The sequence below is a fragment of the Gymnogyps californianus genome, chromosome 5, assembly GCF_018139145.2.
Source record: "Gymnogyps californianus isolate 813 chromosome 5, ASM1813914v2, whole genome shotgun sequence".
Lineage (NCBI taxonomy): Eukaryota > Metazoa > Chordata > Aves > Accipitriformes > Cathartidae > Gymnogyps > Gymnogyps californianus.
The window spans coordinates 561,218-588,304 of record NC_059475.1 but is presented as its reverse complement, the minus strand read 5'-3'; the positions used below and the strand labels follow the sequence as shown (position 1 = coordinate 588,304).

Here is a 27,087-nt window from a genome sequence, read left to right as displayed (position 1 = left end):
AGGTTTGGTGTTCTGTTAGCACCTCTCACACCCTACCCTCTGCGGCCGGGCAGCTGCTCTGCATACACAGACCGACAGGTTAATACACTTACTCTGCAGCCATGTTTTTCCCCTGCACTCTGAAGCTTATGCAGCTATTTTTCTCCCCCGCTCTGGAAAGGGATAAGGGCTGCAGTCACTGAGAGTTTGTATTCCTACAACAGTTTTAAAAAAAGGAGGTTTATTGACTTAATTTAAGAAACAGCTTTGGAAATGAAGACTGATGGGGTAGGGAGAATCCATACTCTCTCATGCTAGGTGTGAGACTCTTCCTCATCTTCCCGCTTGAGCTGTTCAATAAGCTGCTGCCTCTCTGCTGCTTGGCGCATCCGCATCATCACCAGGCTCTCGTAATCCCGTTCCGATACCACGGATGCCTAGGAGCAGAAAACAAATGCAACCTGTCAAGGACAGGATACACCCCAGCCCCCCTCTCCATAAACCACTCTCACAACATGCACGTTCCAGTCAGGAAGGTGGGTCATAGCGGTATGACTCCAGAGAAATCAGGTAAGGTGCGAAAGCTGCCTGGCCTACAGAAAGTAGCCTGCTTCCTAACGCTGCTGCTGACGAGAGAAAGACCGGGACAGACGGGGAGCCTGAGTTACCCTCTTGCTGCTGGAGCTACTCCCTGCTCACAAGGAGGTTGGACGGGGAAGCATGGCTTGCCTCACTGTGCCTGGATGACAAGCTTGCTCTGCAGGTACAACGCTGGCGCACAAAGTCCAGTGTACACTTCATCCGTTACAGAGGCTAATGCCATTAAAAAAAAAAAAGAAATCAAACCTTTCTGTGGTTTAGTCATGGAAGTGGCTGCAGAAAGAAAAACACCAGGTACGTTCCCAAACCTGACACAAAGAGTGTTTTAGTTCTCAAAAGCTCTTGGAGCCTTTCTGCTGTGTGTGGTAGCAACTGTCACGTCAACTAAGCTGATTGCAGACTGCCTAATAACTGTAGGCAGCAGATGACAGCTGCTATCGCAGAGCAAAGCGGTGGGTTTGGCACTCTGCTTTCAAAAGCCGTTTCACATTAGTAGGTGGCCTTACTATTTCGGATGTATTCAAAGCACTGCAATGCTTGGAAACATCCATCTCATTTGCTTGACAGTTCAGGTAGAAATAAAAGCATCTTGACAGAAGGTGAATGAAAAAAATCTCACGTTCATTTTTCTAGGAACTAGATTTAGTCGTGATTTAAGGACATCTTAAATAGAAAACAGGAGGGATGGAAAGGCAATAGCATAGCTAAATACGATTCTGCATGAAAATGGGGCAAGTGCAAATGTGTTATCGTGTGCCAGCAAAGTGGTTCCTCCAGCTGCAAAGTGTCTAGCTGCAAGGACAAAATAGAAGCCCACAACAGATGAGAAACTTAGACCAGGAAATTAAGAGACTAATACGCCATAATTGGTATCTTAGGAGCTGCTTGAATGAAATAGCTTTTCAGTACTGCACAGCACAGATTTTCACAGCGTCTGAGAAAGCACCAGATTGTATCAGCCTTCAGTGGAAGAACTAGGCTTCTTCAAAGTTCCTGTCCACTAACCACAGATACTTACCGTCATTTGCTTGGCTGAATGAAATAGCCTACATGAGACTCATGCAGATGAATCACCCATACAAACCTGAATCACTGCCTCACACTCTGGATTTAAATTTAAAACAGACAAGAGATTATTTCCGGCCTCATTTGGGAGCCCTGCTGATACAACAAGCCATCAGAAGTGGCAGGAGGGAGAGCACCAAGGGAAGAAACAGCCTGATTCAAGATGGGCTACAAGTCGATATTCACGCCGACAGTTCTCAAGCAATCTGGGTGCCTCTAAGGGAGCTTGCTTTCTCCTCCGGCAGAGTGTGGGCTGATGCTTTGCCACTCTACACACCTACTTCCTGCAATCCTGGCAATTACCAATAGTGTAAAACCCAGTTTCTGACGTGGCTGACTCAGCAAGGGCTTGGCTCAAAACAAATACGCACAAGGAACTGCAGCCTGGGAAGCAGTGACAGGAGGCACATGAAGAGAAGGAGGCATTGTGGATTTTTAGCAGTCCGGGTCCAACCTGGCTGAATCATCCCTGGACTTGCTTCTATCCAACGTCCCAGCATACTGGTGAACGTGGTGGTCACAGTTCTCCGAGTGCTTCAGCAGCTTCTCCTTGCCGCCTGTTGGACTCAGGCGCTGCTCCGACACAGCGTAAGTCTATTTTGCATTCGATTTTCCTAACGTTCGTCTTTTACATCTGCGTTTTGTTGCTTTTTAAATTTCCGTTTGACTGTACTTCTTTGGTTTCCTTCAGTGTGACTGAGTCACCGCCTCCCTTCCTAACCACCCACTGAGATTTTTATACTGTGCCCTTCACCATGAAGGTGGCTGGTTACCATGGTACCAGAGTGCCCTTCTGTTCTAGATGCTAGATTAAATCTGTTCTCATGGTGACTGTGTGCCTTTGCTATTCTTCATCAGCTTGTTTCTGCAGCACAGATTTAATAAGCTCAGACACCCATTCCTTCTCCACTGAAGAAGGAGACTCCTTAATATCTAAGGCAGGCCGACTGCTCCTTAACACGGGGACGTAGTGTGAAGTTTGCATTTCCTGCAATACCAGCCTCTCCGTTTTCCTTCCAGCTACAGGAACAGAGAAGGAAGAGGTTGTTCCTGTTGTGTGGCTTGCTGCTGATCCTGCGACTGAAGTCCAACACCCGACTCTGAAGAGTCAGCAGCTTCCTTCTTCTCGTTGCCTTTCATCGGCATGGATACTTGGCGGAGAGGGTCCATCAAGTCCACAACGTTCTTCAGACGTTTCTCACTCAGGAGACACAAAAAGCTGGGCAACCAAGTCATCATCTTGAATCAGAACAGCCACACTCTGGACAGTGATGGACAGTGCCAGAAGAGGGAATGCTTGAGGGATCTGAAGGACAAGTCTGATTACCTGTCATGTCAGAGTGAGCAAAACCTAGCCAAGGCACAAGCACCTCCCAAGCCTCCCCGGCTGTACCTGGACAGTTCTAGCTGCCCTAACATCATCGATCACACAGATTCTCACTCTGACATCTCCTTCTCTGGTGCTACTCATCAATACCACAAAGCCACTCAAACTCAGTTCCACAAGGACCAGGCTACAGACCGCGGCACCTCAGAGACAGGTTCCCAGAATGGCACCACTCTTTCTGACCTGTCTGATCCCTTCCTGTCCTTCAAAGTGGATTTGGGGCTATCACTTCTCGAGGATGTTCTGCAGACCCTCAGGAAACAGAATCCAAGAGATTACGCCATTTGAAGGTATTTATCATTTAACATATCACATTTACTTACTGCTGCTGCCAGTTTCTCTAGTCCTAGCGTGAGGAAGGACACTGCAGCATTCCTGTTGTGTGTGGCCTGTTTTGTTGTTCTCACCTTACCCACCACCGACTGTCCTTGTCCTTGCCAAGGAGTCCTTCGGAGCAGAGCTCACAGGCTCCGTGCTCAGATGAGAGCACTGTCTGCTGGAACCTCGTGGGCAAGTTTCCATTCTCCACACTGGGAATTTCCCACTCTTGACTGTGCATCTCCTCCTCATGGAAGAATGGCACTGTTTGGCAAGAGACTTGTTATTTTGGGGATGTGGCTGTGACACTGCGGAGCACGGACAGAAAGGGAAATGGCATACATCATTTGTGGATAAGCAGGCAGCTTGCAAGGAGACAGTAGCATTGCATCTCAAAGCCATAGCTATGGCAAGGGTCAAGAGACAGAAACTCGTGTTTCTTCTCCCACCATGTTTGGATGTGAAAAATCAAAGCCGTTCCTCCTTTTTTCTTGTGGGTTTCTTTTCCCTTAACTCAAGTGCAGTTGGCACTCCCAGCCTGGAAACAGGTAAGCATCCGTGTAGGCTCGTAATACAGCAACAGCAGTTTATTTATCCTACTAGCAGGAGAAGAAATTTCTCTAGATACTGCTGCTTGAAGCATGCACTGATCTATCAGCTGTACAGATATGGAAGAATAAATGTATCTGTGACTGGAAGCGTCTTGTTGCCTCATTTCATTGGTAGCAAGCCAGAAAAAGCCCAGGCACCAAGAGCACAGGTCCCTTATCTGCAGTGACCAGGATCTATCCTCTCTGGCACTTCAGCTTTTTATGAGGGTGGGGAAGCAGTGTGGCTCTGCTTTTCTGGGCTGGGAGAAGGCTAGAGCTGCTGGTACTTTATCTTCCCCTGAGGAGAGTGCACACAGTTCAGGTCAAGACCCAGCGTTGAAAGGAACAGTTCCTTACCCCGTGAGCTGGACAGCGGGAAGGGCTCTGCCAGGCTGAGAACATTTTAGGCAGTATCGGGGCAAACTATTAAAAGGACATTGCAGAAACTACCGGGTCACCAATTCTTACCTTTTTCATAGCTAATTAGATACCAGGGCTCTTTTTACAAAATAAAAAAATAAAACCTCCATGCACCCAGATAACCTTAAGCTTTGGAAGCTGGCTACAGCAAAGTACTCAGAGACATTTCCGAGAAGGCACAGACAGCTCTTAACCTGCTAGACTCACATTAGGCTGTAAAGTCAGATAATATAAAACAAACTCTGTGAAACCTCAAAGGAGCTTAGAAAAGATGCAAGAGTGCCAGACAGAAGGCTTTTCTCAGCACTTCAGCGTGGCTGAATGAACGGCCCAAAATGAATGAGGTGCACTGGCAGGGAGATCCCACTACAGGTGCAAGGAAGACCTTCCCAAAAGTGAGTGCTTCATGCTGTTGTAGTAGCAAAATATGCTGGTCACAGCGTTGTACAGCTGCTGTGTGCTTTGAACCATTCAGAGCTGCAGCAATCAAATAGTTATTGCTCTCAAATAGCCTAGAGTAACACTGTCCGATCCACAGCTTTTGTAATTCAAGCATAACTCGCCTGTTTGGCTCCAGCAGCTCTCTCAGGAACTGCTGGACAACGCGTACCCATTGCTATAGAAGAAAACAAGCCAACCGAGACTGTGGAGGCAAGTGTCTTGCAACTTACTGCCTCCTCACAGCACGACTTTTCAACAATCAGCCTTGCTTTCACCTGGGAGCTGCTTCCAAAGCTCCCCTGGTCTAGTTAGTGTGTGGCTGTCCTTTATTTGAAGACTTTGGTGCACAGGTCCTGGCTGACTACTCCAGGCAGGGAGCAGACACAGCTCCGAAGCGGATGAGTAGTGAGCGTGTTGCCATGAGAACGCTGCAGGTCTTCGGCTGTTTTCTGAAGCAGAGCAGGGAAGGAGCTGCATCTGCGGAGTGGGAGCAAACAGGGGGGTGGATTCAGACAAAACCAGGAGCAACCCGGAGGGAGCAGCAGATAGGAAGTGAGGGCAGCTTAAATCAGAATGAGGTCAGTGCAGCTTGAAAGCAAGAATGTGGACCCTGATGGATGGGAAGCCAGATGGGGTATGAAAGGATGAGGCAGGGAGTAGGTTGAGGCAGTGGCACAAGATATCTGAAAGACCTCATTTTGTATAGTCTGGAGTTGAAGAGCTGACGACAAAGAGGATAAGTCAACTAGAAGCAGTACAGCCAAGAGAAGCTATTACCAAATTACAGCTTTTGGAAGCATCCCAGTGGAAGCAGCAGCAGGATTTGGGGAGGGTCTGGAGTAGGAAGTAGGAAAAGCAGGAACGAGAGCAGCTTGGAGATCTTAGCCTGGACAGCAGGACTGCAATGTAATTAAAGAAATTGCAGCTACTTACACATAAAAGCAGTAGAAAGGACAGACAAGCATTAGCAGTGCAATTCTTGGGAAAGAATGCAAGTCCCTGGCCATAACTCCTCACCATTTTGAGAGCTAATATGGGATTGACGAGGCTGTGTCGGACAGAAGTGAGTCACTACCTCCACACAGCATGAACACCATTTGCTGCTTTAGCCTGCTCTCCCTTGCTGCTCCACCAAGCTAATCCTTCACAGCAGGCAGACGCTGCAGTTCCACACTAACAAGCTTTGGTCATGGAAACAAGCCAAGACAAACTCAGTCAAAACCCTGGCCAAGCTTTTGAACCCACAGAGGCAAGAATCCACTACCAAGCTCCAACTGCACCAGCAAACCCCTTAGGTAGGAATGAGCCAGTTCTCATTCTCTACTAGCGAGAGATATTAAAATAAACTGGATTAGATTCTGCTTTTTCCCCCCCCAGTTTGCCTTCTAACACTCTGGCCACCTCTGTGAATCTGCTGTGTCTGCAGGACTCTCACTGGTTCTACATTGTGCATGGAGATCTGCCTCTCCTGGGCTATGATGCTATATCTGCCTTTGCCTATATTTCTGAGAAACTATGCTGCTCAGGCCAGGCTGTTCAGACAAAGAATATGCATCCCAAGTGAAAACATACAACCCTAAACAAAACTAGGATAACAACAAGGCATTCTGATGTATAAATGCATCTACTGTAAATAAAGTACTTACCAAAAAGTCAGGAGAGTGAATGTCCCGAACAATCTCACAAGCTGCTAAAATATCTAGATAGCGAACACACACAAGGCTGATCGAGACACAGACTAAGGGCACCTGTACAGCACGAGGCAGGAGTCCTCTCAGCAACGAGATCTTTTTGATCTTTATACCACAGGGAAGAAGGAGAGGGGAATAAGTGTCACATGAAGTTTGAACTGGAACTCAAATAACCAGCGAAGGATCTCAGGTTTCTTCACACCTTCACAGCCAAGGAATTACTAACTAGATCAGAAGACGTGCAGAGCACAAGATAAATTCTGTGCTATAAAGCACAGCGTAACGTAACATGCTTCAAAAGAAGTGGATACTTCTCCCACTCCAGAGGGCCAACAGGAGCAAGGGGTAAGAGAGCGCCAACAATTTGCTGCAGCATGGCCTCAGATTGGTTTCTATGTTTTAACCACTAGATGTTATTGCCTTCCATGTGTTTTGTGACTGGAATACATTTGCTATTCAAGAGCAACAGCTTCAGAGGGATTATTTGGCGAAATAAACAGGAAGCAGCTAAGAGTTAACAAACACTTTGCACTCAAAGTAACCACACTGGTACAGAGGACCCAAAACAGACAATAAGGTCTCGATAAGGATATTTAGTTTGATATAGCTTTCTCTTCCCTCCTGCAGACCCTAAGAATATAGGTTTCCTTTTAGCACTGAATTTTCATCCTCTTGTGAATGCAGTGAGTAACCAAGCCTCTCTAAAGAAACCTTCTAGGAGCCCCATTTCAACCAGTTATCAGCCAGAGGATTCCCCCAGTCAAAGTATATTAGAAAAAAATCCAGAAGAATGGCATTAGAGGCTTTGGGCTGAGCAAGGAACATCCTTGTTTTTCACTTGGAAGAGAGAGAGTGAGATGGTGTGAAGATCCAGTCATCCAAATAGCTTGTGTTCTCAGTGTGCTGCTACTCAGGCAGAAGGTCTTTTAAAAAAGCCACTGCTTCAGCACAAAAAGGCTCATCAGAAAGCCAGGCCTTTCATTAAGAGCTCCTTTTCAGCTCTGCTGGGAATCAATGTATCTTACCATAAATGCAAAGCACACTGTTAAATTTAGGTTGCTATAGAAACAGATTTAAATAACAGCAGCCTATGTCTCCTTACCTGTGAAGTCCTAGGCTGACTAGTGCTGTCAGAAAGCACAGTGCTGGGATTGTTCCGGGGCTGGCCCTCCAGCCAGGAAATCTTTAGAGGATTATTTATCAGGCCAACTTCATTCTTCACAGCCATCTCCTAACAATGAAAATATTCTTCCATCACCATCTGAATTTCAGACCCCACTCCCTCACAGGTCACTAACAATCATAAGAGTTTTTCCATCTCAGCCTGGCATCAAGGCCAAGTAGGGCACAAACAGTGAAGATTTCACAGCTGCCCTACGTGAGAAGCACTCTTTAAGGTCCGTATCTGTATTCAGCATAGACAGAACATATCACCGCCAGTACTTTTGATAAACAGGTCACAGACAATTGTGTGTGTGGGGGTTGATTATTTGGATATACGAGTGAAAGAACAAGTGCCAAGGAATAGAGACTCTTGTACAGTAAAAGTTTAAGTTGATGGAACTACTAAAATTAAGGCTAACTGATGATTTCTGTTTCCACAGCCACATGAATTATTATAACTCATAGTGAGTCAAGACATTTTGATTCCTTTTAAACTGCAAATGCCTGATATAACCTCTAAAACTCATTAAGCCCATCTCCACAATGGGTAATTCACCTTCGGTGAGAGCTGACTAAATAGCTCAGTGCCTGCTTTTTAAAGCAGTGTCTCTTTCCTCAGCCTTTTACATGCACAGCTTGCTTGTTCATGTGCATGACCTGCTCTGGGTTTATGCCTCCAGCTTTGCCACTCCCTTCATGCATCTGTACCTGTAGACTCTCATTACCCTTCCCCACTGCCTTAATGACAAGGCAGCGTCTCTAGGCCGCTCAAGTTTGCTAACCCTCCCCTTCTGCAACATCCCTTCTTGCCCACTCTCCACTACACACATCTGGGGCCTCCACCAGACTTACAGCGGCCTTAACCGTAGCAAATTCCACAACTGCACTCCCAGTCTTCCGACTTGAGATCAACAAATTGAGCACATCGCCATACTGTTAAGACAAAGAAAGAAAGAAAAGTTAATTACAGACCCAGAAGAGATGTCAGGTTCATTTAGGGAATGAATGCAAAGAGAAAACATGTGTTTTCACAGACATCAGGCTTGAGCTGTCACCCTTTCTGTCTTGCATGTTGCTTCCACTGATCCCAACCTGTCATAATTTCTGTCCCTCCAGGAAATAATTCTGGGGAGGCATGGAGCTACACACTTTGCTTCCAGCAAGCCCCAGTGCAAGAGGGCTGCTTAGCTCAGAGTCAGAGCTACAGGAGATACTTGCATGAAGGGAAAATAAAGATCACATGCTGGGATTAATCAGATCAAAGGCCTGTCTATTCCTGTCTCTCAACTTCCCACAGCAGCTAATGTATACTGCTTTAAGTGAAGGCAAAAGTGCACCATAACCACACAGCCAGACTAACTTTTATACAGGGCATGAACCATTCAGTGGGAAGAGTTTGCAGTCGCTCTGCTTCAGCACGAGTCCCTGCTGGGAGTGCGACAGAGGCGCTAGCTGGGGAACAGTTCACAGCTCATGGATCATGCTGATGATCTCTGAAAATTGCATGAGAAAGCTGGACAACAGAGAAGAAAGTGAGCCGCTCCAGTTTATATCTAGCTTCCCAGAATTGCCTATCCTTTCTTATACCATTGGGAGCAGGGGAAGATCAAGTAGTAGGAAAGAGTGTCAGACAGGACCTTTTGCAGGATCTGCAACAGAACATCTTTTGAGTATCCCCCTCTCGTCTCGTCTTCTTTCCTGCATTTCCATTTTAGCTGGGAAATAAACATGACAAGTTAATTTTGTCCATTTGAACACATGTTGCCATGCTCAATGCAGCTCCTGCCACCTGCACGTTAATCAAGTTTGCTATTTACAGTTACACTCCCAGAACTGCCAAGACAGTGATCTCAACATCAGAATGTGCAAAGGGAACAAATTATTTGTGGAACAGGGAGAAACATTGCTCACTGGAATAAAGAAGATCATACTTGAAAGCATACTAGTGGCTATATCAGGGTATTAAGCAGATGTTTCCCTGTGCTTAAAGCAGGGACAACTCAGTTTCAGGCTCAAAAATCTAGACCAGACAGTAGAGAAAAGGGTGAGGGAGGAAGGGTATTTTAAAGGCAATGACAGGAGCGGCTCATGATGCACGTTAGATAGAGGAACTTCACCTCCACTGGACAAAGGGACATGCCAGTCCAGCAGAGTTGAAGCGTCCCTTCTGTTTTCCAAAGCTGCATAATGTTCTATCACTTTTCACCAAAAACCAGCTTTCTAAGGATGTCTTACTTTGAGTTTAGGAGTTATTTTGCCTTCTGCTCCATTTCTTTCTTGCTTGCCTAAAGAGGGGAAAGGAAAAAAAACAGATGGAAAGGACATGGGTAAAAACTGCTTGACTAAAGAGCATTTAGCACAAAATTCGCCCTGAGAATGTACGTATGGCAACAGCAAAACACTTCTAGATTTCCACTAAACTGTTTCAGCCCCAAAAGTCTTGTGCAACACTATCATGAGGAACTCTAGTACAGACTGAATATTGGATGTCAGCATTTTTTCCCTTCTGTGATGCCCAGACTTGCCATGATCAAAGCTAGAAACAGCTAAGTAAAAATACAAGCAGGAGACCTGTTAGATTCTGGGACATTTTTCCCTGCAACAGGGTTGTGCTGGTGGGAACAAGTGTGGACAAATTAAGGGTAGACAAAAACCAGGATACCATAGCCCAAGAATTTAATCTGGCCCTGCAACTAAATACTTCATAATGGTGTGCTCTCGTTGCAAGGATCTCAAAGCGTTTTACGCTAAGCAAATGCTCAACATCGTCCCCAGTTCCTGGTATGTGAAATTAAGTTAAGAAAGGTTAGGGTGGGCTGAATGGCTTACATACAATAATACAGGAAAACCCTGGTGACCCCAAAAAGAGTTTCTGCATCTGGACCTCTGGGGTTGTTTGGTTTTTTTTTTTTTCCACTCTTTAGATCAGTATTTTTCCTGTGAGAAAGCAACAGATCTCATACTATAGTCTCTGCCAGAATGGAGGAGGAAGCGAGAGACAATAAATCTTCCCATTGAACTGAAAACCTGACCAGCATTCTAATTAGTTTTGAAAAGAAGAAGAGAACTTTCTGAAACATAAAACTGTATTTTAAGCCCACACAGATACGGAGTATTAAAAAAGGCAATTCACTATAGAAGTGTGCGGATGGGAGTGAGGTTCAGGAATACCAAAGGATGAGGTTCTAGAAAAATCTCATCCCCTCCTGTATGAAGGAGACTAACTACAGCTACTGAACAGCCCCCGAGAATTAGAGGGAGACAACTTCAAATATGATAACTACCTATTGTTGTACGGCAGCACAGAACGCAGATGTTTTCCAGTTCGGTATGTTGCTCATTTCCTGAAAGATTTGTTGCTGGTCTTTGTACAAACCTGGGATGAAGACTGTGTATGCCCAAGGAACTTGACAGAATCAAGTTCCAGAAAGTAAAGCCTCAGCAACCATAGACTAAACAAAACTTTATTCTCCACACCGAGTCTCTTTTGGGTGGTAAGTACTGAGAACTTTAAAGGGGATACAGAAGTAGTAACCCAATGACAACTATTATTTTTTGTAAACTTGAATCATTCCCTATTTTGAGTCTGCAACACTGACTGCTTTAATTGTGACAGATGAGCAGGACTTTAGGCTCCCTCCAGCGTAACTGTGGGGCTCCACACCAGACTATCTAGATTCAATGCTTCAGAATATTGGTTGAAAAGGAGCAGCAACGATGTGTTAAAGAGCAGCATGCCACATCAGAAAGCAACCCCACAGAAATACTAGTCTTTCGACTTAGCCATGAAAAAGGTGCCAAGTAGGATCCTATATATGGCAACGTGACCAAGTCAGAAGGCTCCATCTGTATGTGAGCTCTGTCTACAGAAGAGTTGGAGTCCCACATGCATGTGGTTTGGCTGAGGGCTCCAATCTCATCTGTTCTCACCTTGGATGTGCTGCTCTCTTTCAAGCCGGATCTGTTCTTGAATGAGTCTCTGCTGCTCCTCAAGCTGACGGGAGCCTTCTTCACGCAGGCGGATTATCTACAGCAGAGGTAAGACAGCACGGATATCTGAGGGCACAGTTCCATGGTTGGTTCATGCCAGCTAAAGACTGCCAAGGAGAGCTTTTGTCTTATACCCATCTCCTGGGGCAACCCTCCTGCTAGTTCCCCTGTGACAGCTCCAGCGCTCATAAAATCGGAGCCCTCATGTTCCTAGTGACACAGTCCCTATCAGCCAGCATATAACCAGGTAGCTGTTGTTATTGTCTGCTACGCAAAAGGAAAAGGGCAGACAAAAACCAAAATCCCGAGACTGACACATTTGCCAGACTGCTACAAGATCCCTTCTACACGCCTCTCTTTCATAGAGCCCATTAATCCAAAAGGCTGAAGGACTGCTATACATAGATTTGCTGCATCTCATCACATGGTTTTCACTATGATTGTAAAGACTGTCAGCAATTGTTCTCAAAAGAAGCAGAGAAATCTAAGAATTTATCATTACTTCTTGTTCTAATGATCTCGTTATCCTGATCTCCTCCTCTTCACTCTCATGGGTCTGGGCTTCTCGTTCTCTGGCTTCAAGATCTGCAGAGGAAGAAATAAAATTAAAACAATCCAAAGAGAAATTTCACTGCTGACGATGCTGACCAGAGGTGGATGGAAAGATCACAAACTTGAAATTGGTGTAGGTGTAGTCAAAGTGGAGTCCTGATAGCTCTGCTACCTCTCCTCTGCCCAGGCACATCAATGTATCAGCAGTCTTAACAGTCATCAAAACCCCTAATTCCTTCCCAGAGCAGGACCATCCCCAGCTATGACCGTGGGAGGAGATTTCACATGGCTACTATATTGTACTGGGCATAAAGAAACCACGGCCATCGCAAATGGACAGCAGATTAATCAATGGTGAATTTCAGCAGTAGAAGAAATGCAAACACCCAGCTAATGAAGACTTCAAGCCAAGAGAAAACGAAGTTTTGATTTTATTACCAAGCTTTACTTTCTTTCGCTTCTCATCAAGTTTTTGTGTCCTTTCTGCAGCTTGCTTCTTAGCCTTTCTCACTTTGTCATACGCCGCCTGTCAAAGAACCAACACAATAGTGTGAAACTATATAAAGCAGAAGAGAAAATGGAAAGCAGTGAATAAAGGCGAGATCAGATATTGAAACACTGCAAGCAGAGGTGAAGCATTTTCTGCTTCTTGCTAGCATTCCTCCCAAAAGTGTTGGAAGTTAACACAAATATCCTGAAAACATGAGAAGAGGCCCAAGGATCTCCAGATGGAACCTGAAAGGGTGAGGAAGTCCAGGAATAACTGCAAAGTGTAGTGGAGAGAAAAGTCTCACCCATCTTCAAAGGTGGGAAGAATATTTTGGTTTCCTGAACACGCCAAAAGTAGCTTTAGGGGCACTGCTAACAGATCAGGTTTGGTTTAGAGCAAAGTTTTACAATTAAAAAGGTCTATTTTATAAGAAAGATTTATTCACAAGACAGATGTTTGACTCAGGTGAACGTATTAGATTAAAGAGCATCAGGACTTCAGCAGCAATAACACATCAACATTCATTTAGCACTACAGAGGCTCAAGAACTGGGGTAAACTGGCAATTTCACTGGCACCTGTTTAAACCAGTTGATAATCTGTTCATCAGCCTACACAGAACCTTTCTGTAGTAGGTAAAGCACAGACCAGCACAAATGCTCAAATATTACTTGTAGAATAGCTGTACAGGAAAGCACTGCTCTTGTTTTATAAACTAGAAAAGCTGGTATTTTTCCTTCCTGCTTGGGAAGGGTTTGCTAAACACTTTTTCCTTTTTAAAATGTAGAAGCCAAAAAGTTCTCGGATGCCAAAAGCTTAGCTGCCCCTTGGAGGGGAGATTACAAGCTTTGCCAATGCTTGAAAAGAGGAGAGTTATTTCATGTTTTTAAATCTTATCATCTGAAATTTTAATATGCCTTCTCTCCTGAGTTTATCTGGACAGAATTACTTGCTCATTTTTATTTTGTTTTTATTCTTTCCCTTCACATGTCCAGATTACTTTCAGGCCTTGAGCAGTAGGCACTCAACCACTTCCTCACAGCAAGAAACGAGTCCAAGCTACATCTGGCAGCCTGCAAAGCTCTTGCAGCGAAAGGACAGAGATCGTGACTATGATTCAGCTTTTCTGTTTACAAGTCTCTTGTGCCCCACAGAAAAAAAGGCTTTGAGCCTTAGCAATCACATCTAGATATTATTTATTTGTCAGACCTTGACTTCAAGGGAACTGCAAATGCATTGTTGTCATGGGAATTTAATGCGTCCCTGAATCAGTGGTGGTTATCTCTTTTTTTTTTTAAAAACGGGATATGCCCCAGTGTAACACGTTATTAAAGACAGTACCTCACCCTCACAGCAAATGGACAGAGCTACTCCCAGCACATCAAATCAGAAAAAGAACATTTGTCTAAGTTCTTCTCTGGCACCTACTACTTGATCTCATGGAGAACCACAGGGAATAACAGATGAGACTTCCATTCATGACGTCACAGTCAGAGAAGAGAGGACAGACAGGAAGAGAGTTTCCAATACTGCTCCAGCATGCTTGCAGAGAGTCACACCACACAATCCCAACATCACCAAGGGATGGGCATCCTTACCCTTGCTGCTGCATCTGTTAGCACGGCTAAGGCCTGAGACAGTTGGTGGAAGACTTCCGCTGGGAATTAGAAGAAAAAAGGGTAAGATGCAGAAAACCATGCTAGTGGCCTGGAGATGAACCAGAAAAGACAATCCCTTATGGAAGACACCTGCAGAACATCAGAAAGAAGAATAATCTTTCCAAAGCATTTGTAAGTCAACCTATAGCCAGGATCAGCTCAACTCAAATGACAATGTTTGTTACATAAACTTCAGTGTAAATTAAGAAACAAAAACTGGGACCATTTCATTTTAACAGAAATCTTGAAAACATGAATTCAACAGAACCCATCGACAGAAATGTATTACTCAACCTGCAGTCAGCCTGAAATACACTGTTACAAACCAATTCTCCCTTTCATATCAACAGCTTTTCAGCCCGAGATTCAAACTTTGCATTTCACATCAATATTGCTGACCCTCTTCCTGGAAGGTTACACATATAAGGCAGAGGCCTCCCCACACACTTCAAATCACTTCTCAACCTTCTGCAGATATCCAAGCCCCCAGCTTTCCTCTCACTGCTGCTAAAATCTTTTTTTTTTTCTGGTGGAAAAATTTTCTCTGTACTACAGTTATAAATTTTCAATCTGTAAGACTGCAGCCCATCAAATTGCAAGATAAAGAACAATGTTTATTTTGAGGTGTCTAATAGCAACAAACATAACTCTTAGTCCTGCATATGTATACTTCACATGACATATATTCAGGCATTCCCTTAATTACATGCAAAGACAGACCTGAAGTTAAGTAGAGCCTAAGCAGACTCCAGGAGTCTGCACATGTGAAAACAAACATGAAGAATTGTTTGTTGAGTTTGCGTCTGCACAGCCCCATCGTACCTGCTCTGGGATTGTCCGGGTTCTTATCTGGGTGACAAGTCAGCGCCTTCTGCCGGTACGCTTTCTTAACCTGCAAGAGCCAGAATTGAGATTTACTGGTTGGTGCTGCTTAGTCTGTGTTGAGAAAAGCAACTTGGAAAAAAAAAACCCACAACCCCAAAACACTGCAGAAATGAAAAATTACTATTCAGACAGTTTCTTTTGTTGTTTTTGTTGTTGGTTTTGCTTAGCTTAAAACACACCTCCCTATCATAAGTAGAAGGCTGTGGTTGAACCAGCATTCATTGGCATGACTAGATGTCCCTCAGGCCCCACAGAAAATAAAGACCATTTCTGGAGTGCCAATAGCTCCATTACCCCCTCATACTGAAATGTAAAGCAGCCTTGTAATAGCAACAGACCTCCAAAAAGCTCAGTTTTCAACCTCAATGCAGTGACCTGTCCTTTTTAATCACACTGTACTGCAAGGATAAGCATTTGAGCCCAGGACACTTAGTAGGCAGGCAGCCGTATTTTGGATGAGTCTAAGCTTTTCAAAGCCAGAAGTTTTACTTCTAGGTGCATTGTATTACAGCAGTCAAACCTCACAATCAAAGCCAAGTCTGGTTCACCGAGGCAGTTTCCTAGCCAGAGGGATACTGTGTTCTTTGCAGGTGTAACTTTGGGACAGAGAAAGTACCATTTACTGTGCACCAATTGAGTTTGGCAAGGTGAAGAATTTTTGACCAAAGACTGTTTATTCTCGTCTACACTTCAAAGAAAGATTGACAGCTTTCTGAGCTAAGTCACTTTTAACAATCTGAGTTCCCTTTGTCAGGGATACATCTGCATGCAAGAAAGTTCAGGAAGAAAAGCTGCTCGGTTCCACTGCCAAGCAGTCCTCTGCTAAACCAAGTGGAGTAAGTGGTGGCCCGGCACCACCTCGTGGACAACGCTCTTGGAAGGGAAATGTGCAGCTAAAGCCTTACAGGCCTAACCCTGTCTCCTGCCTAAGCAAGGCTCCAGTTAAGAGAGAGGTAAGTCTCCCCCCGTGCATCAATCACAGCTATTACAATAACTGTTCTACGTGGCAAGTTCAGGTAAGGCTTCTCTAAACAGTGAGGTTAAATTACTTTAACAGTCTTGCTCCCCTTCGTTCATCTCTTTTGGCCAAGCTGCTCCACATACAAAGGGTCTCTGGGTTGTTTCAAGTATTTTACATCAAGGATTAGCACTCTAAATTACACTTGTCACTTTTTAAGCTGCACCGTAACATGCAATTTGTAATTTTCTCATCCTTTTCCCCCAGTGACTAGCTCAGCAGTGACGCTGAGGTCACCTGAAGTCTCTCACCTCATTCAATCCTGTGCATTATGTTTGGCTCGCTCCCCTGTTTTGTGCTTCATATACATAGAATTTACAGGCAGCCTCAGACACAATTACTGGTTATGCCCAGACTGTAGCTTCTAAGTTTTACCTTATTGTACTGCTACTGCTCTTTACTGCTTAAAAAAAGACAAAAAACCAAAAAACCCAAACACCAAAGAGAAAGCCTAAGGAGGAAAATCAAAGTCTTCCTTGTTCAGTTACTAGTAGTTTTACTCAGAGCCTTACTTCCCTTGAAAAGGTCACTTTCCCAGCTCAGTTGCTCAAATCTTGTGTTGAATGTTGACTTACCAAGTAAATTAAAGAAAAAATGGAAACATGTAATTCCAAACCCACGAAATTAACAAGACGACCTATGGGAACCTACAGTACCTAGACCAGCCTCTAGTAACTGGATTTTTGGTAAGCACAGGAGCAGCTTTCCTTCTGAAGGCACATAAACAAAGTGAGAGAAATATTGTCCGAGACAAATTCTGCAGTTCTCTCCAACTGATTTTATCCTCCTCCAAAGCCAGGTCTCGCCCCACAGGCTTAAGAGGAGACAAGGGAAGGGTAAGCTGAGTGCAGCAAAGCCAACGCCAGAAAAAAACGGGCTTTCCCCACTTACTAACAGCTCCAGCTCCAGCCGACAACGCAGCGGCGCCCAGGGCAGCGGCATCGCATTAAAACAGCGCTTGGAGCAACCGCTCAGCTAAATATCCGGAGAGCAGCAAACGCAGCCCCACGTCCGAGCCGCCTTCTGCCCTCGGCAACAGCCCCCGCTCCTGAGGGAAAGGCGGAGGGGGGGGCGGAAGAACCGGGCTGGAGGCACCGAGAGCGGGAGAGGGAAGGGGGGGGGAAGCCCCGGTCCGAGCCTCCCCGCGGCCCCATGAGGGTTCCCGGCCCGCGGCCCTGACCTCCTTCTCCGACGCCTTCTCGCCGACCCCCAACAGGCCGTACAGGTCCAGCTGCAGCAGGTCTTTATCAACCGCCATCTCGCCGCTGACCGGCTTCCCCCCTCCCTCCCTGCCGCCGCCGGGCCCGCGCCGCCCGCCGGGAAATGGAGTCTCCCCTCGCCGCCGTTCCCCCTCCCGCTCTGGCGGCTTGACTACATATACCAGGATGCACCGCGTCTCCCGCCGCAGCAGCCGCTCCGGCGGGGCGCGGTGTTTGCTGGGCGGTGTAGTTTTCCGGCGGTAGCTGCAAGTGGGGCGGGGGGGGGTGTATGCCGGCCGAGGGACTACAACTCCCGTCGGGCTTTGCGCCGGCGCAGGGCGGGCGGGGATGAGGGCCACGAGGCTGGCGGCGGGCCGCGGTGGGGCGTAGGGAAGCGGACGGTTTCCTTCGCCGCAGTCCGAGCGGGTTCTTGTCGAGATTGGTGGCGGTGTGAGGCGAACAGAAGCTCCAAAGCAAGCCGTCACGATGCACCGGCCTCGGGGTTGAGGCGAGTGTCCCTCAGGCAGCCATTTCCTGAGGAGGCAGCTCGCCAGGTCGGAGCAGGGCTGGGCTGCGGGGTGCTGTGAGCCCCGCTCCAGCCCCTTCCCAAAAACACCCTAAACGTGGGCCTGCTCAGCCCAAGGCACAGCTGCTCCCGTCCCTCTTCTTTACTGATCTCTTTAAGATACCTTCATTTTTTCCCATAGCTGTAAATAAGTAGGGAACACTGTAGAAGAAAGTCTAGCCATTTAATCAAATATACAGGGGAAGGAATTCTTCCCCCAGCCTTTATTCCAATATCCTAGCAGGAGCTGTGTCCTGGTGGCTGCAGACTTAGGAGCCTTCATACCATTTATCTTAGCAGCAAATAGTAACTGATCTGAGATCAGCAAGTGAACTGCATAAATGTGAATCCAGCACGGTGGATATTTGAGAGAGGCTTTCCAACCCAGCAGTGTAATAAAACAAGAAGTCATGGTCTGTTACCCTGGAGCCTAGCCCAGGGTGAGCAGGAGCCACTGAAAGACCTGCTGGTGCAGTGCCCCCCACTGCTGCTCGCTCCCCTGGACCCGCAGCTCCCCCAGGAGCACAGCGTGTGGGGGCCCTGGATCGTCTCCTCTCGTGGGAAATCACGGCCTCGAGGAGGTGGGAAGGGACCTCTGGAGATCGTCTAGTCCAAGCCCGCTGCTCGAGCAGGGGCAGCCAGAGCAGGCTGCCCAGGGCTGCATCCACTCAGGCTGCGATGATCTCGAAGGATGGAGCCTCCAGAACCCCTCTGGGCAACTTGTTCCAGGGCTTGACCTCCCTCCAAATAAACGAGTTTTGTATTACGGTTAGCGAGAGGTTCCTTTGTTTCAGTTTGTGCCTTTTGATGTGTCTCAGGAACCTTCATGGGTATTTTGAAGTGGCCTGGGCCCCTGGGTGTGCCTTGGGTTGCCCTCATCATTTTCCTCTGGGTGCTCCTCCCTGGCTCCATCACATACCTCTGCTCGAGACGCTGCGCTGGAGCAGGAGGCAGATCCTGCGGGCGCTGGATTCTGGCTTTCAGGACATGGCCCGTAGCCGGAGACAGCGAGATGTGCCGCAGAGCCCCGGTCCCGCACCACCTCTTTCCCCTCCATTGCGCCTGGGGAAGCGGAGTGGGAAGACGGCAGAGGGGCGGAGGGTGCCCACCACATCAGCCACAACGAGGAGGCCTTGAAGTGGCTCTGGGAGGGACAAGCGTGGGAAGACGGCAGGAAGGGAGAGGGGCAGACAGATCACTCCGATGATAGTCCAAATAAATCCTGTTCCTAGCCCCGCTGTGGGAGTCGCTCGCTTTCTGTGAAGCGCCGGCAAACTCAGAGTGGGATGTGCGCGCAGGCTGGAGAGAGGAGCCAGGGAAGGGGTGTCCCTGGGGCAGGGTGCTGCTGACTGCTGTGGGGGTCCCTGCGGGTGACACGGGCTGCTGCCCCCATCCGTGCCTGTCAGTGCCTCTGTGCCACGGAGGCATGTAAGCTCTGTTGATCATCTGCTCTCTCAGCCCTTCCTCGTAGGAGAGTGTCGTGGTTTAACCCCAGCCAGCAACTCAGCACCACGCAGCCGCTTCCCCCTCCCAGTGGGGTGGGGAGGAGGAAAGGAAAAAAAGTAAACTCGTGGGTTGAGATAAGAACAGTTTAATAACTCAAGTAAAAATAAAAATACACGACTAACTAAGAATAATAAGAATTGTAATGAAAAAGAATACAACCAAAAAAAAGAAATAAGTGGTGCACAATGCAATTGCTCACCGCCCGCTGACCGATGCCCCAGCAGCGATCCGCCCCTCCCAGCCAACTCCCCCCAGTTTATGTTCTGGGCGTGACGTTCCATGGTATGGAATACCCCTTTGGCTAGCTCGGGTCAGCTGCCCCGGCCGTGCTCCCTCCCAGCTCCTTGCACACCTGCTTGCTGGCACAGCATGGGAGACTGAAAAGTCCTTGGCTTAAGATACGCGCTCCTTAGCAACAACTAAACCATCAGCGTGATATCAACATCATTCTCACCCTAAATCCAAACCCCAGCACTGTACCAGCTACTAAGAAGAGAGTTAACTCTGTCCCAGCCGAAACCAGGACAGAGAGATGCTCCAGTCTCTTCATCATCTTCCTTTGTGGTCCTTTCTTGCACTCTCCCCAATATGCCCATGTCTGTCTTGACTGTGATTACAGGGAGTTGTGGAAGAAGAGCGGTGCCTTTGTTCAAATTAAGGAGAGAAGGCCTGAGTTACGCTTTTCAGCCATTCCTAGTGTATCTGTGAACAAGCGTTCTCTCTAGTCTGTCCATGTCTGTCTTCTACTGGGGAGCCCAGCACTGGACACAGTAAACGAGGATTCCCAAGGGGCGGGGGATAACCTGTGCACCGTAGCCCTGCTAGTTAGGGCCAAAGGTGTGGGGCTTTGTGAGAAACGAGTGACCAACCCATCCGGCCTGGCTCGCGTTTGTGCCACCAAACACACGTCTCTGCGAGGACGAGCGCCAGAGAGACCCGTCTCCAAAGGCTTCCTTCAGAATCCCTGCAGGGAAACTGGCCCTTGTCAGAAATCGCTCATGGATCTTGTCTCGGGGCAGACGGCTCAGATAGGTCCGACGAATGAGACTTTGCAAAGACTCCAGGGTCAGGACTCTCTCCAGTATGTCCACATCTCTCTTGTACTGGGGAGCCCAGCGCTGGCCACAGTACGCTTGCCCCCGAGGCCGGGGCTTGTGTCTTCTGGGTGTGGTCCCCAAAAGCTCTGTGATGTTACCGGAGAGTCACTGTGATGCCCGTGACATCAATCCTTGTGAGGCTTGGGGCAGCCCTGAAGGCCACAGCGTTGTCCTCGCGCGTGGGGGACAGCCATCTGCAGGTGGGGGGATGAAGGACCCCCATCCCGCGGGCTCCCTGCCGAGGGCGCAGAGAGGATCTGCCGGACGGGAACGCCGGCAGGGCCCGGGGCACCGGTCCTGCCCTGCCGCACCCCAACCCTTATCCTGCCCTTGCTGAGAGGCCAGGAACGGCTTTCCTGCCTTCCCAGCTCCTGCCTGCACGTGTCCGAGAGGTCAGTGACCGCCCTGCCCGGAGAGCAGGAGCAGACGGAGATGCCCCGGTGTCGCTTGTCTGCCCCGGGACGGTCCCGGGCATTGGTGGCAGCACGAGCACGGCCCCGAGGCAGAGCAGGCACCTCTTCAGCATCTGTGCTGCTTCCTGCAGGTTGGCTCTCCAGGGCAGGCCATGAGCTTTGTATCTCTTCTGTTTGCAGCACGAGATGGCGTCGGAGGAGGACTTGGCAGAACAGGGCGCCTCTTCCCCTGCTGCCAGCACCAGCCAGGGGCCCCAGGCCGCACCGCTGGATGCCTCCGAGGACCCCAACTGCTCAATCTGCCAGGACACCATCAGCAACGAAGCCTGCGTGAGCTCGTGCAGGCACCGTTTCTGTTTTCCCTGCATACAGGAGTGGGTCCGCAGAAAAGCCGTGTGCCCAAACTGCCGTCAGCCTGTTCACCACCTCTACCGCAAGCTGGGAGCCCAAAACTATGAGGTGCATGACATCACGCACTACGACGAGAGAAGGAGATCTCGACGCCGCTCTGCAGAAAGGAGGCAGCGGTGGCGTTCCTCAGGCCGCCAGCACCACAGCTCTTCCAGCAGAGACCAGGGCGGTGGCCGTGCCGGGGCCCCAGGGAGGGACCGAAGCAGGTCCCCGAGGCGACACCACGATGGCCGCAGACGGGCTCAGCACGCCCGGGGCTACGACTCCTCGAGAAGCAGGAGACGGAGGTGGAGAAGGGCTCGGGATGCTGCTCGTGATGAGGGCCGAGCTCCAAGGCCCGAACGGGACGTCCCAGCCTTCTCAGGGAGGCGCGAGTACCGCCGGCGGGCTGGCCGGGATTCCTCCAGGGACCGGCATGCGACAAGGAGCCGATCCCGGCGCAGGTCCCGGCGCAGATCCCGCAGCACCAGGGGCCGAGCTCGGCGGGAGAACTCATGGGGCCACCGCAGCAGACGACGGTGGTGGAGCAGGGACAGGGAGCGTTCCCGTGCCTGGGAGAGGCAACGGAGCAGGTCCCCCAGGCGAGGCCAGGAAGTCCACACAGGGCACCCGGGCACCGCGGCCCATGACTCCTCTGCAAGGCGGAGGCGGTGGAGGAGCAGGGATCCTGATGAGGGCCGAGCTCCAAGGCCTGAACAAGACATCCCGGCCTTCTCAGGGAGGAGCCGATCCTGGCGCAGATCCCGCAGCACTGGGGGCCGAGCACAGCGGGAGTGGCAAAGGAGGAGGGACTGGGACGAGGGGCGAGCTCGAAGCCCCGAATGGGAAGTCCCAGCTTATTCTGGGAGGAGAGCGCACCGGCAGTGGGGAGGACGCAACTCCTCCAGGCAATGGCGTGCAGCAAGGAGCCGATCCCGGCGGAGGGCCCGCAGCCGTGCCAGGCGCAGGGCCCGGTAGCACGCCCTACCAAGAAGGAAAACACGCTTGCCCCCTGACCAACGCCTGCCGGGGCAGCGCAACGAGCCCAGGGACACAGAAGGCCCTCGAGGTGGTGGCAGTGGGACAGTCGCAGCCCGGGTTGTGTCTGACTCCGGCAGCGGCAGCGAACAGGATCGAGCCAGCCCCACTGCTCCTGCTGAGGAATGAAATCCACGGCAGAAAGCTCTCCTCTCGTCTCCTCTCGTGGGAAATCACGGCCTCGAGGAGGTGGGAAGGGACCTCTGGAGATCGTCTAGTCCAAGCCCGCTGCTCGAGCAGGGGCAGCCAGAGCAGGCTGCCCAGGGCTGCATCCACTCAGGCTGCGATGATCTCGAAGGATGGAGCCTCCAGAACCCCTCTGGGCAACTTGTTCCAGGGCTTGACCTCCCTCCAAATAAACGAGTTTTGTATTACGGTTAGCGAGAGGTTCCTTTGTTTCAGTTTGTGCCTTTTGATGTGTCTCAGGAACCTTCATGGGTATTTTGAAGTGGCCTGGGCCCCTGGGTGTGCCTTGGGTTGCCCTCATCATTTTCCTCTGGGTGCTCCTCCCTGGCTCCATCACATACCTCTGCTCGAGACGCTGCGCTGGAGCAGGAGGCAGATCCTGCGGGCGCTGGATTCTGGCTTTCAGGACATGGCCCGTAGCCGGAGACAGCGAGATGTGCCGCAGAGCCCCGGTCCCGCACCACCTCTTTCCCCTCCATTGCGCCTGGGGAAGCGGAGTGGGAAGACGGCAGAGGGGCGGAGGGTGCCCACCACATCAGCCACAACGAGGAGGCCTTGAAGTGGCTCTGGGAGGGACAAGCGTGGGAAGACGGCAGGAAGGGAGAGGGGCAGACAGATCACTCCGATGATAGTCCAAATAAATCCTGTTCCTAGCCCCGCTGTGGGAGTCGCTCGCTTTCTGTGAAGCGCCGGCAAACTCAGAGTGGGATGTGCGCGCAGGCTGGAGAGAGGAGCCAGGGAAGGGGTGTCCCTGGGGCAGGGTGCTGCTGACTGCTGTGGGGGTCCCTGCGGGTGACACGGGCTGCTGCCCCATCCGTGCCTGTCAGTGCCTCTGTGCCACGGAGGCATGTAAGCTCTGTTGATCATCTGCTCTCTCAGCCCTTCCTCGTAGGAGAGTGTCGTGGTTTAACCCCAGCCAGCAACTCAGCACCACGCAGCCGCTTCCCCCTCCCAGTGGGGTGGGGAGGAGGAAAGGAAAAAAAGTAAACTCGTGGGTTGAGATAAGAACAGTTTAATAACTCAAGTAAAAATAAAAATACACGACTAACTAAGAATAATAAGAATTGTAATGAAAAAGAATACAACCAAAAAAAAGAAATAAGTGGTGCACAATGCAATTGCTCACCGCCCGCTGACCGATGCCCCAGCAGCGATCCGCCCCTCCCAGCCAACTCCCCCCAGTTTATGTTCTGGGCGTGACGTTCCATGGTATGGAATACCCCTTTGGCTAGCTCGGGTCAGCTGCCCCGGCCGTGCTCCCTCCCAGCTCCTTGCACACCTGCTTGCTGGCACAGCATGGGAGACTGAAAAGTCCTTGGCTTAAGATACGCGCTCCTTAGCAACAACTAAACCATCAGCGTGATATCAACATCATTCTCACCCTAAATCCAAACCCCAGCACTGTACCAGCTACTAAGAAGAGAGTTAACTCTGTCCCAGCCGAAACCAGGACAGAGAGATGCTCCAGTCTCTTCATCATCTTCCTTTGTGGTCCTTTCTTGCACTCTCCCCAATATGCCCATGTCTGTCTTGACTGTGATTACAGGGAGTTGTGGAAGAAGAGCGGTGCCTTTGTTCAAATTAAGGAGAGAAGGCCTGAGTTACGCTTTTCAGCCATTCCTAGTGTATCTGTGAACAAGCGTTCTCTCTAGTCTGTCCATGTCTGTCTTCTACTGGGGAGCCCAGCACTGGACACAGTAAACGAGGATTCCCAAGGGGCGGGGGATAACCTGTGCACCGTAGCCCTGCTAGTTAGGGCCAAAGGTGTGGGGCTTTGTGAGAAACGAGTGACCAACCCATCCGGCCTGGCTCGCGTTTGTGCCACCAAACACACGTCTCTGCGAGGACGAGCGCCAGAGAGACCCGTCTCCAAAGGCTTCCTTCAGAATCCCTGCAGGGAAACTGGCCCTTGTCAGAAATCGCTCATGGATCTTGTCTCGGGGCAGACGGCTCAGATAGGTCCGACGAATGAGACTTTGCAAAGACTCCAGGGTCAGGACTCTCTCCAGTATGTCCACATCTCTCTTGTACTGGGGAGCCCAGCGCTGGCCACAGTACGCTTGCCCCCGAGGCCGGGGCTTGTGTCTTCTGGGTGTGGTCCCCAAAAGCTCTGTGATGTTACCGGAGAGTCACTGTGATGCCCGTGACATCAATCCTTGTGAGGCTTGGGGCAGCCCTGAAGGCCACAGCGTTGTCCTCGCGCGTGGGGGACAGCCATCTGCAGGTGGGGGGATGAAGGACCCCCATCCCGCGGGCTCCCTGCCGAGGGCGCAGAGAGGATCTGCCGGACGGGAACGCCGGCAGGGCCCGGGGCACCGGTCCTGCCCTGCCGCACCCCAACCCTTATCCTGCCCTTGCTGAGAGGCCAGGAACGGCTTTCCTGCCTTCCCAGCTCCTGCCTGCACGTGTCCGAGAGGTCAGTGACCGCCCTGCCCGGAGAGCAGGAGCAGACGGAGATGCCCCGGTGTCACTCGTCTGCCCCGGGACGGTCCCGGGCATTGGTGGCAGCACGAGCACGGCCCCGAGGCAGAGCAGGCACCTCTTCAGCATCTGTGCTGCTTCCTGCAGGTTGGCTCTCCAGGGCAGGCCATGAGCTTTGTATCTCTTCTGTTTGCAGCACGAGATGGCGTCGGAGGAGGACTTGGCAGAACAGGGCGCCTCTTCCCCTGCTGCCAGCACCAGCCAGGGGCCCCAGGCCGCACCGCTGGATGCCTCCGAGGACCCCAACTGCTCAATCTGCCAGGACACCATCAGCAACGAAGCCTGCGTGAGCTCGTGCAGGCACCGTTTCTGTTTTCCCTGCATACAGGAGTGGGTCCGCAGAAAAGCCGTGTGCCCAAACTGCCGTCAGCCTGTTCACCACCTCTACCGCAAGCTGGGAGCCCAAAACTATGAGGTGCATGACATCACGCACTACGACGAGAGAAGGAGATCTCGACGCCGCTCTGCAGAAAGGAGGCAGCGGTGGCGTTCCTCAGGCCGCCAGCACCACAGCTCTTCCAGCAGAGACCAGGGCGGTGGCCGTGCCGGGGCCCCAGGGAGGGACCGAAGCAGGTCCCCGAGGCGACACCACGATGGCCGCAGACGGGCTCAGCACGCCCGGGGCTACGACTCCTCGAGAAGCAGGAGACGGAGGTGGAGAAGGGCTCGGGATGCTGCTCGTGATGAGGGCCGAGCTCCAAGGCCCGAACGGGACGTCCCAGCCTTCTCAGGGAGGCGCGAGTACCGCCGGCGGGCTGGCCGGGATTCCTCCAGGGACCGGCATGCGACAAGGAGCCGATCCCGGCGCAGGTCCCGGCGCAGATCCCGCAGCACCAGGGGCCGAGCTCGGCGGGAGAACTCATGGGGCCACCGCAGCAGACGACGGTGGCGGAGCAGGGACAGGGAGCGTTCCCGTGCCTGGGAGAGGCAACGGAGCAGGTCCCCCAGGCGAGGCCCGGAAGTCCACACAGGGCACCCGGGCACCGCGGCCCATGACTCCTCTGCAAGGCGGAGGCGGTGGAGGAGCAGGGATCCTGATGAGGGCCGAGCTCCAAGGCCTGAACAAGACATCCCGGCCTTCTCAGGGAGGAGCCGATCCTGGCGCAGATCCCGCAGCACTGGGGGCCGAGCACAGCGGGAGTGGCAAAGGAGGAGGGACTGGGACGAGGGGCGAGCTCGAAGCCCCGAATGGGAAGTCCCAGCTTATTCTGGGAGGAGAGCGCACCGGCAGTGGGGAGGACGCAACTCCTCCAGGCAATGGCGTGCAGCAAGGAGCCGATCCCGGCGGAGGGCCCGCAGCCGTGCCAGGCGCAGGGCCCGGTAGCACGCCCTACCAAGAAGGAAAACACGCTTGCCCCCTGACCAACGCCTGCCGGGGCAGCGCAACGAGCCCAGGGACACAGAAGGCCCTCGAGGTGGTGGCAGTGGGACAGTCGCAGCCCGGGTTGTGTCTGACTCCGGCAGCGGCAGCGAACAGGATCGAGCCAGCCCCACTGCTCCTGCTGAGGAATGAAATCCACGGCAGAAAGCTCTCCTCTCGTCTCCTCTCGTGGGAAATCACGGCCTCGAGGAGGTGGGAAGGGACCTCTGGAGATCGTCTAGTCCAAGCCCGCTGCTCGAGCAGGGGCAGCCAGAGCAGGCTGCCCAGGGCTGCATCCACTCAGGCTGCGATGATCTCGAAGGATGGAGCCTCCAGAACCCCTCTGGGCAACTTGTTCCAGGGCTTGACCTCCCTCCAAATAAACGAGTTTTGTATTACGGTTAGCGAGAGGTTCCTTTGTTTCAGTTTGTGCCTTTTGATGTGTCTCAGGAACCTTCATGGGTATTTTGAAGTGGCCTGGGCCCCTGGGTGTGCCTTGGGTTGCCCTCATCATTTTCCTCTGGGTGCTCCTCCCTGGCTCCATCACATACCTCTGCTCGAGACGCTGCGCTGGAGCAGGAGGCAGATCCTGCGGGCGCTGGATT

The 27,087-nt window shown here is 50.7% G+C and overlaps 2 protein-coding genes across 5 annotated transcripts; one reads left to right on the top strand and one right to left on the bottom strand.

Annotated features, from left to right (window-relative positions):
* Positions 1 to 198: 198 nt before the first annotated feature.
* Positions 199 to 17,505, bottom strand: DNAJC17 (DnaJ heat shock protein family (Hsp40) member C17). Of its 4 annotated transcripts, none has more exons than XM_050897560.1 (12): positions 17,428 to 17,505; positions 15,167 to 15,236; positions 14,285 to 14,343; positions 12,636 to 12,723; positions 12,148 to 12,230; positions 11,586 to 11,682; positions 9,891 to 9,940; positions 9,293 to 9,370; positions 8,508 to 8,588; positions 7,594 to 7,722; positions 6,447 to 6,596; positions 199 to 416 (listed from the first exon to the last, which is right to left on the bottom strand). In XM_050897560.1, exons 1-12 carry the CDS (start codon positions 17,503 to 17,505, stop codon positions 294 to 296), a joined length of 1,086 nt encoding a protein of 361 aa, XP_050753517.1. In that variant the 3' UTR covers positions 199 to 293. The 4 variants fall into 4 exon arrangements, with proteins under 4 accessions (XP_050753517.1, XP_050753518.1, XP_050753521.1 ...); XM_050897561.1 differs by lacking the exon at positions 17,428 to 17,505 and adding an exon at positions 17,139 to 17,344; XM_050897562.1 differs by lacking the exon at positions 6,447 to 6,596 and adding an exon at positions 5,031 to 5,277 and having other exon boundaries at positions 352 to 416.
* On the top strand, positions 2,693 to 4,040 carry C5H15orf62 (chromosome 5 C15orf62 homolog). Its single transcript, XM_050897566.1, has one exon. The coding sequence runs from the start codon at positions 2,789 to 2,791 to the stop codon at positions 3,317 to 3,319; it is 531 nt and encodes a 176-aa protein (XP_050753523.1). The 5' UTR covers positions 2,693 to 2,788; the 3' UTR covers positions 3,320 to 4,040.
* Positions 17,506 to 27,087: the final 9,582 nt, after the last annotated feature.

Coding starts and splice junctions, on each gene's coding strand:
- C5H15orf62 (XM_050897566.1), top strand. CDS start 2,789: ATGGATACTTGGCGGAGAGGGTCCATCAAGTCCACAACGTTCTTCAGA.
- DNAJC17 (XM_050897560.1), bottom strand. CDS start 17,505: ATGGCGGTTGATAAAGACCTGCTGCAGCTGGACCTGTACGGCCTGTTG. Junction 11,683..12,147: donor CGAGATCATTAGAACAAGAA/GTAATGATAAAT, acceptor CCTCTGCTGTAG/ATAATCCGCCTGCGTGAAGA. Junction 7,723..8,507: donor TTGCTACGGTTAAGGCCGCT/GTAAGTCTGGTG, acceptor TTTCATTGTTAG/GAGATGGCTGTGAAGAATGA.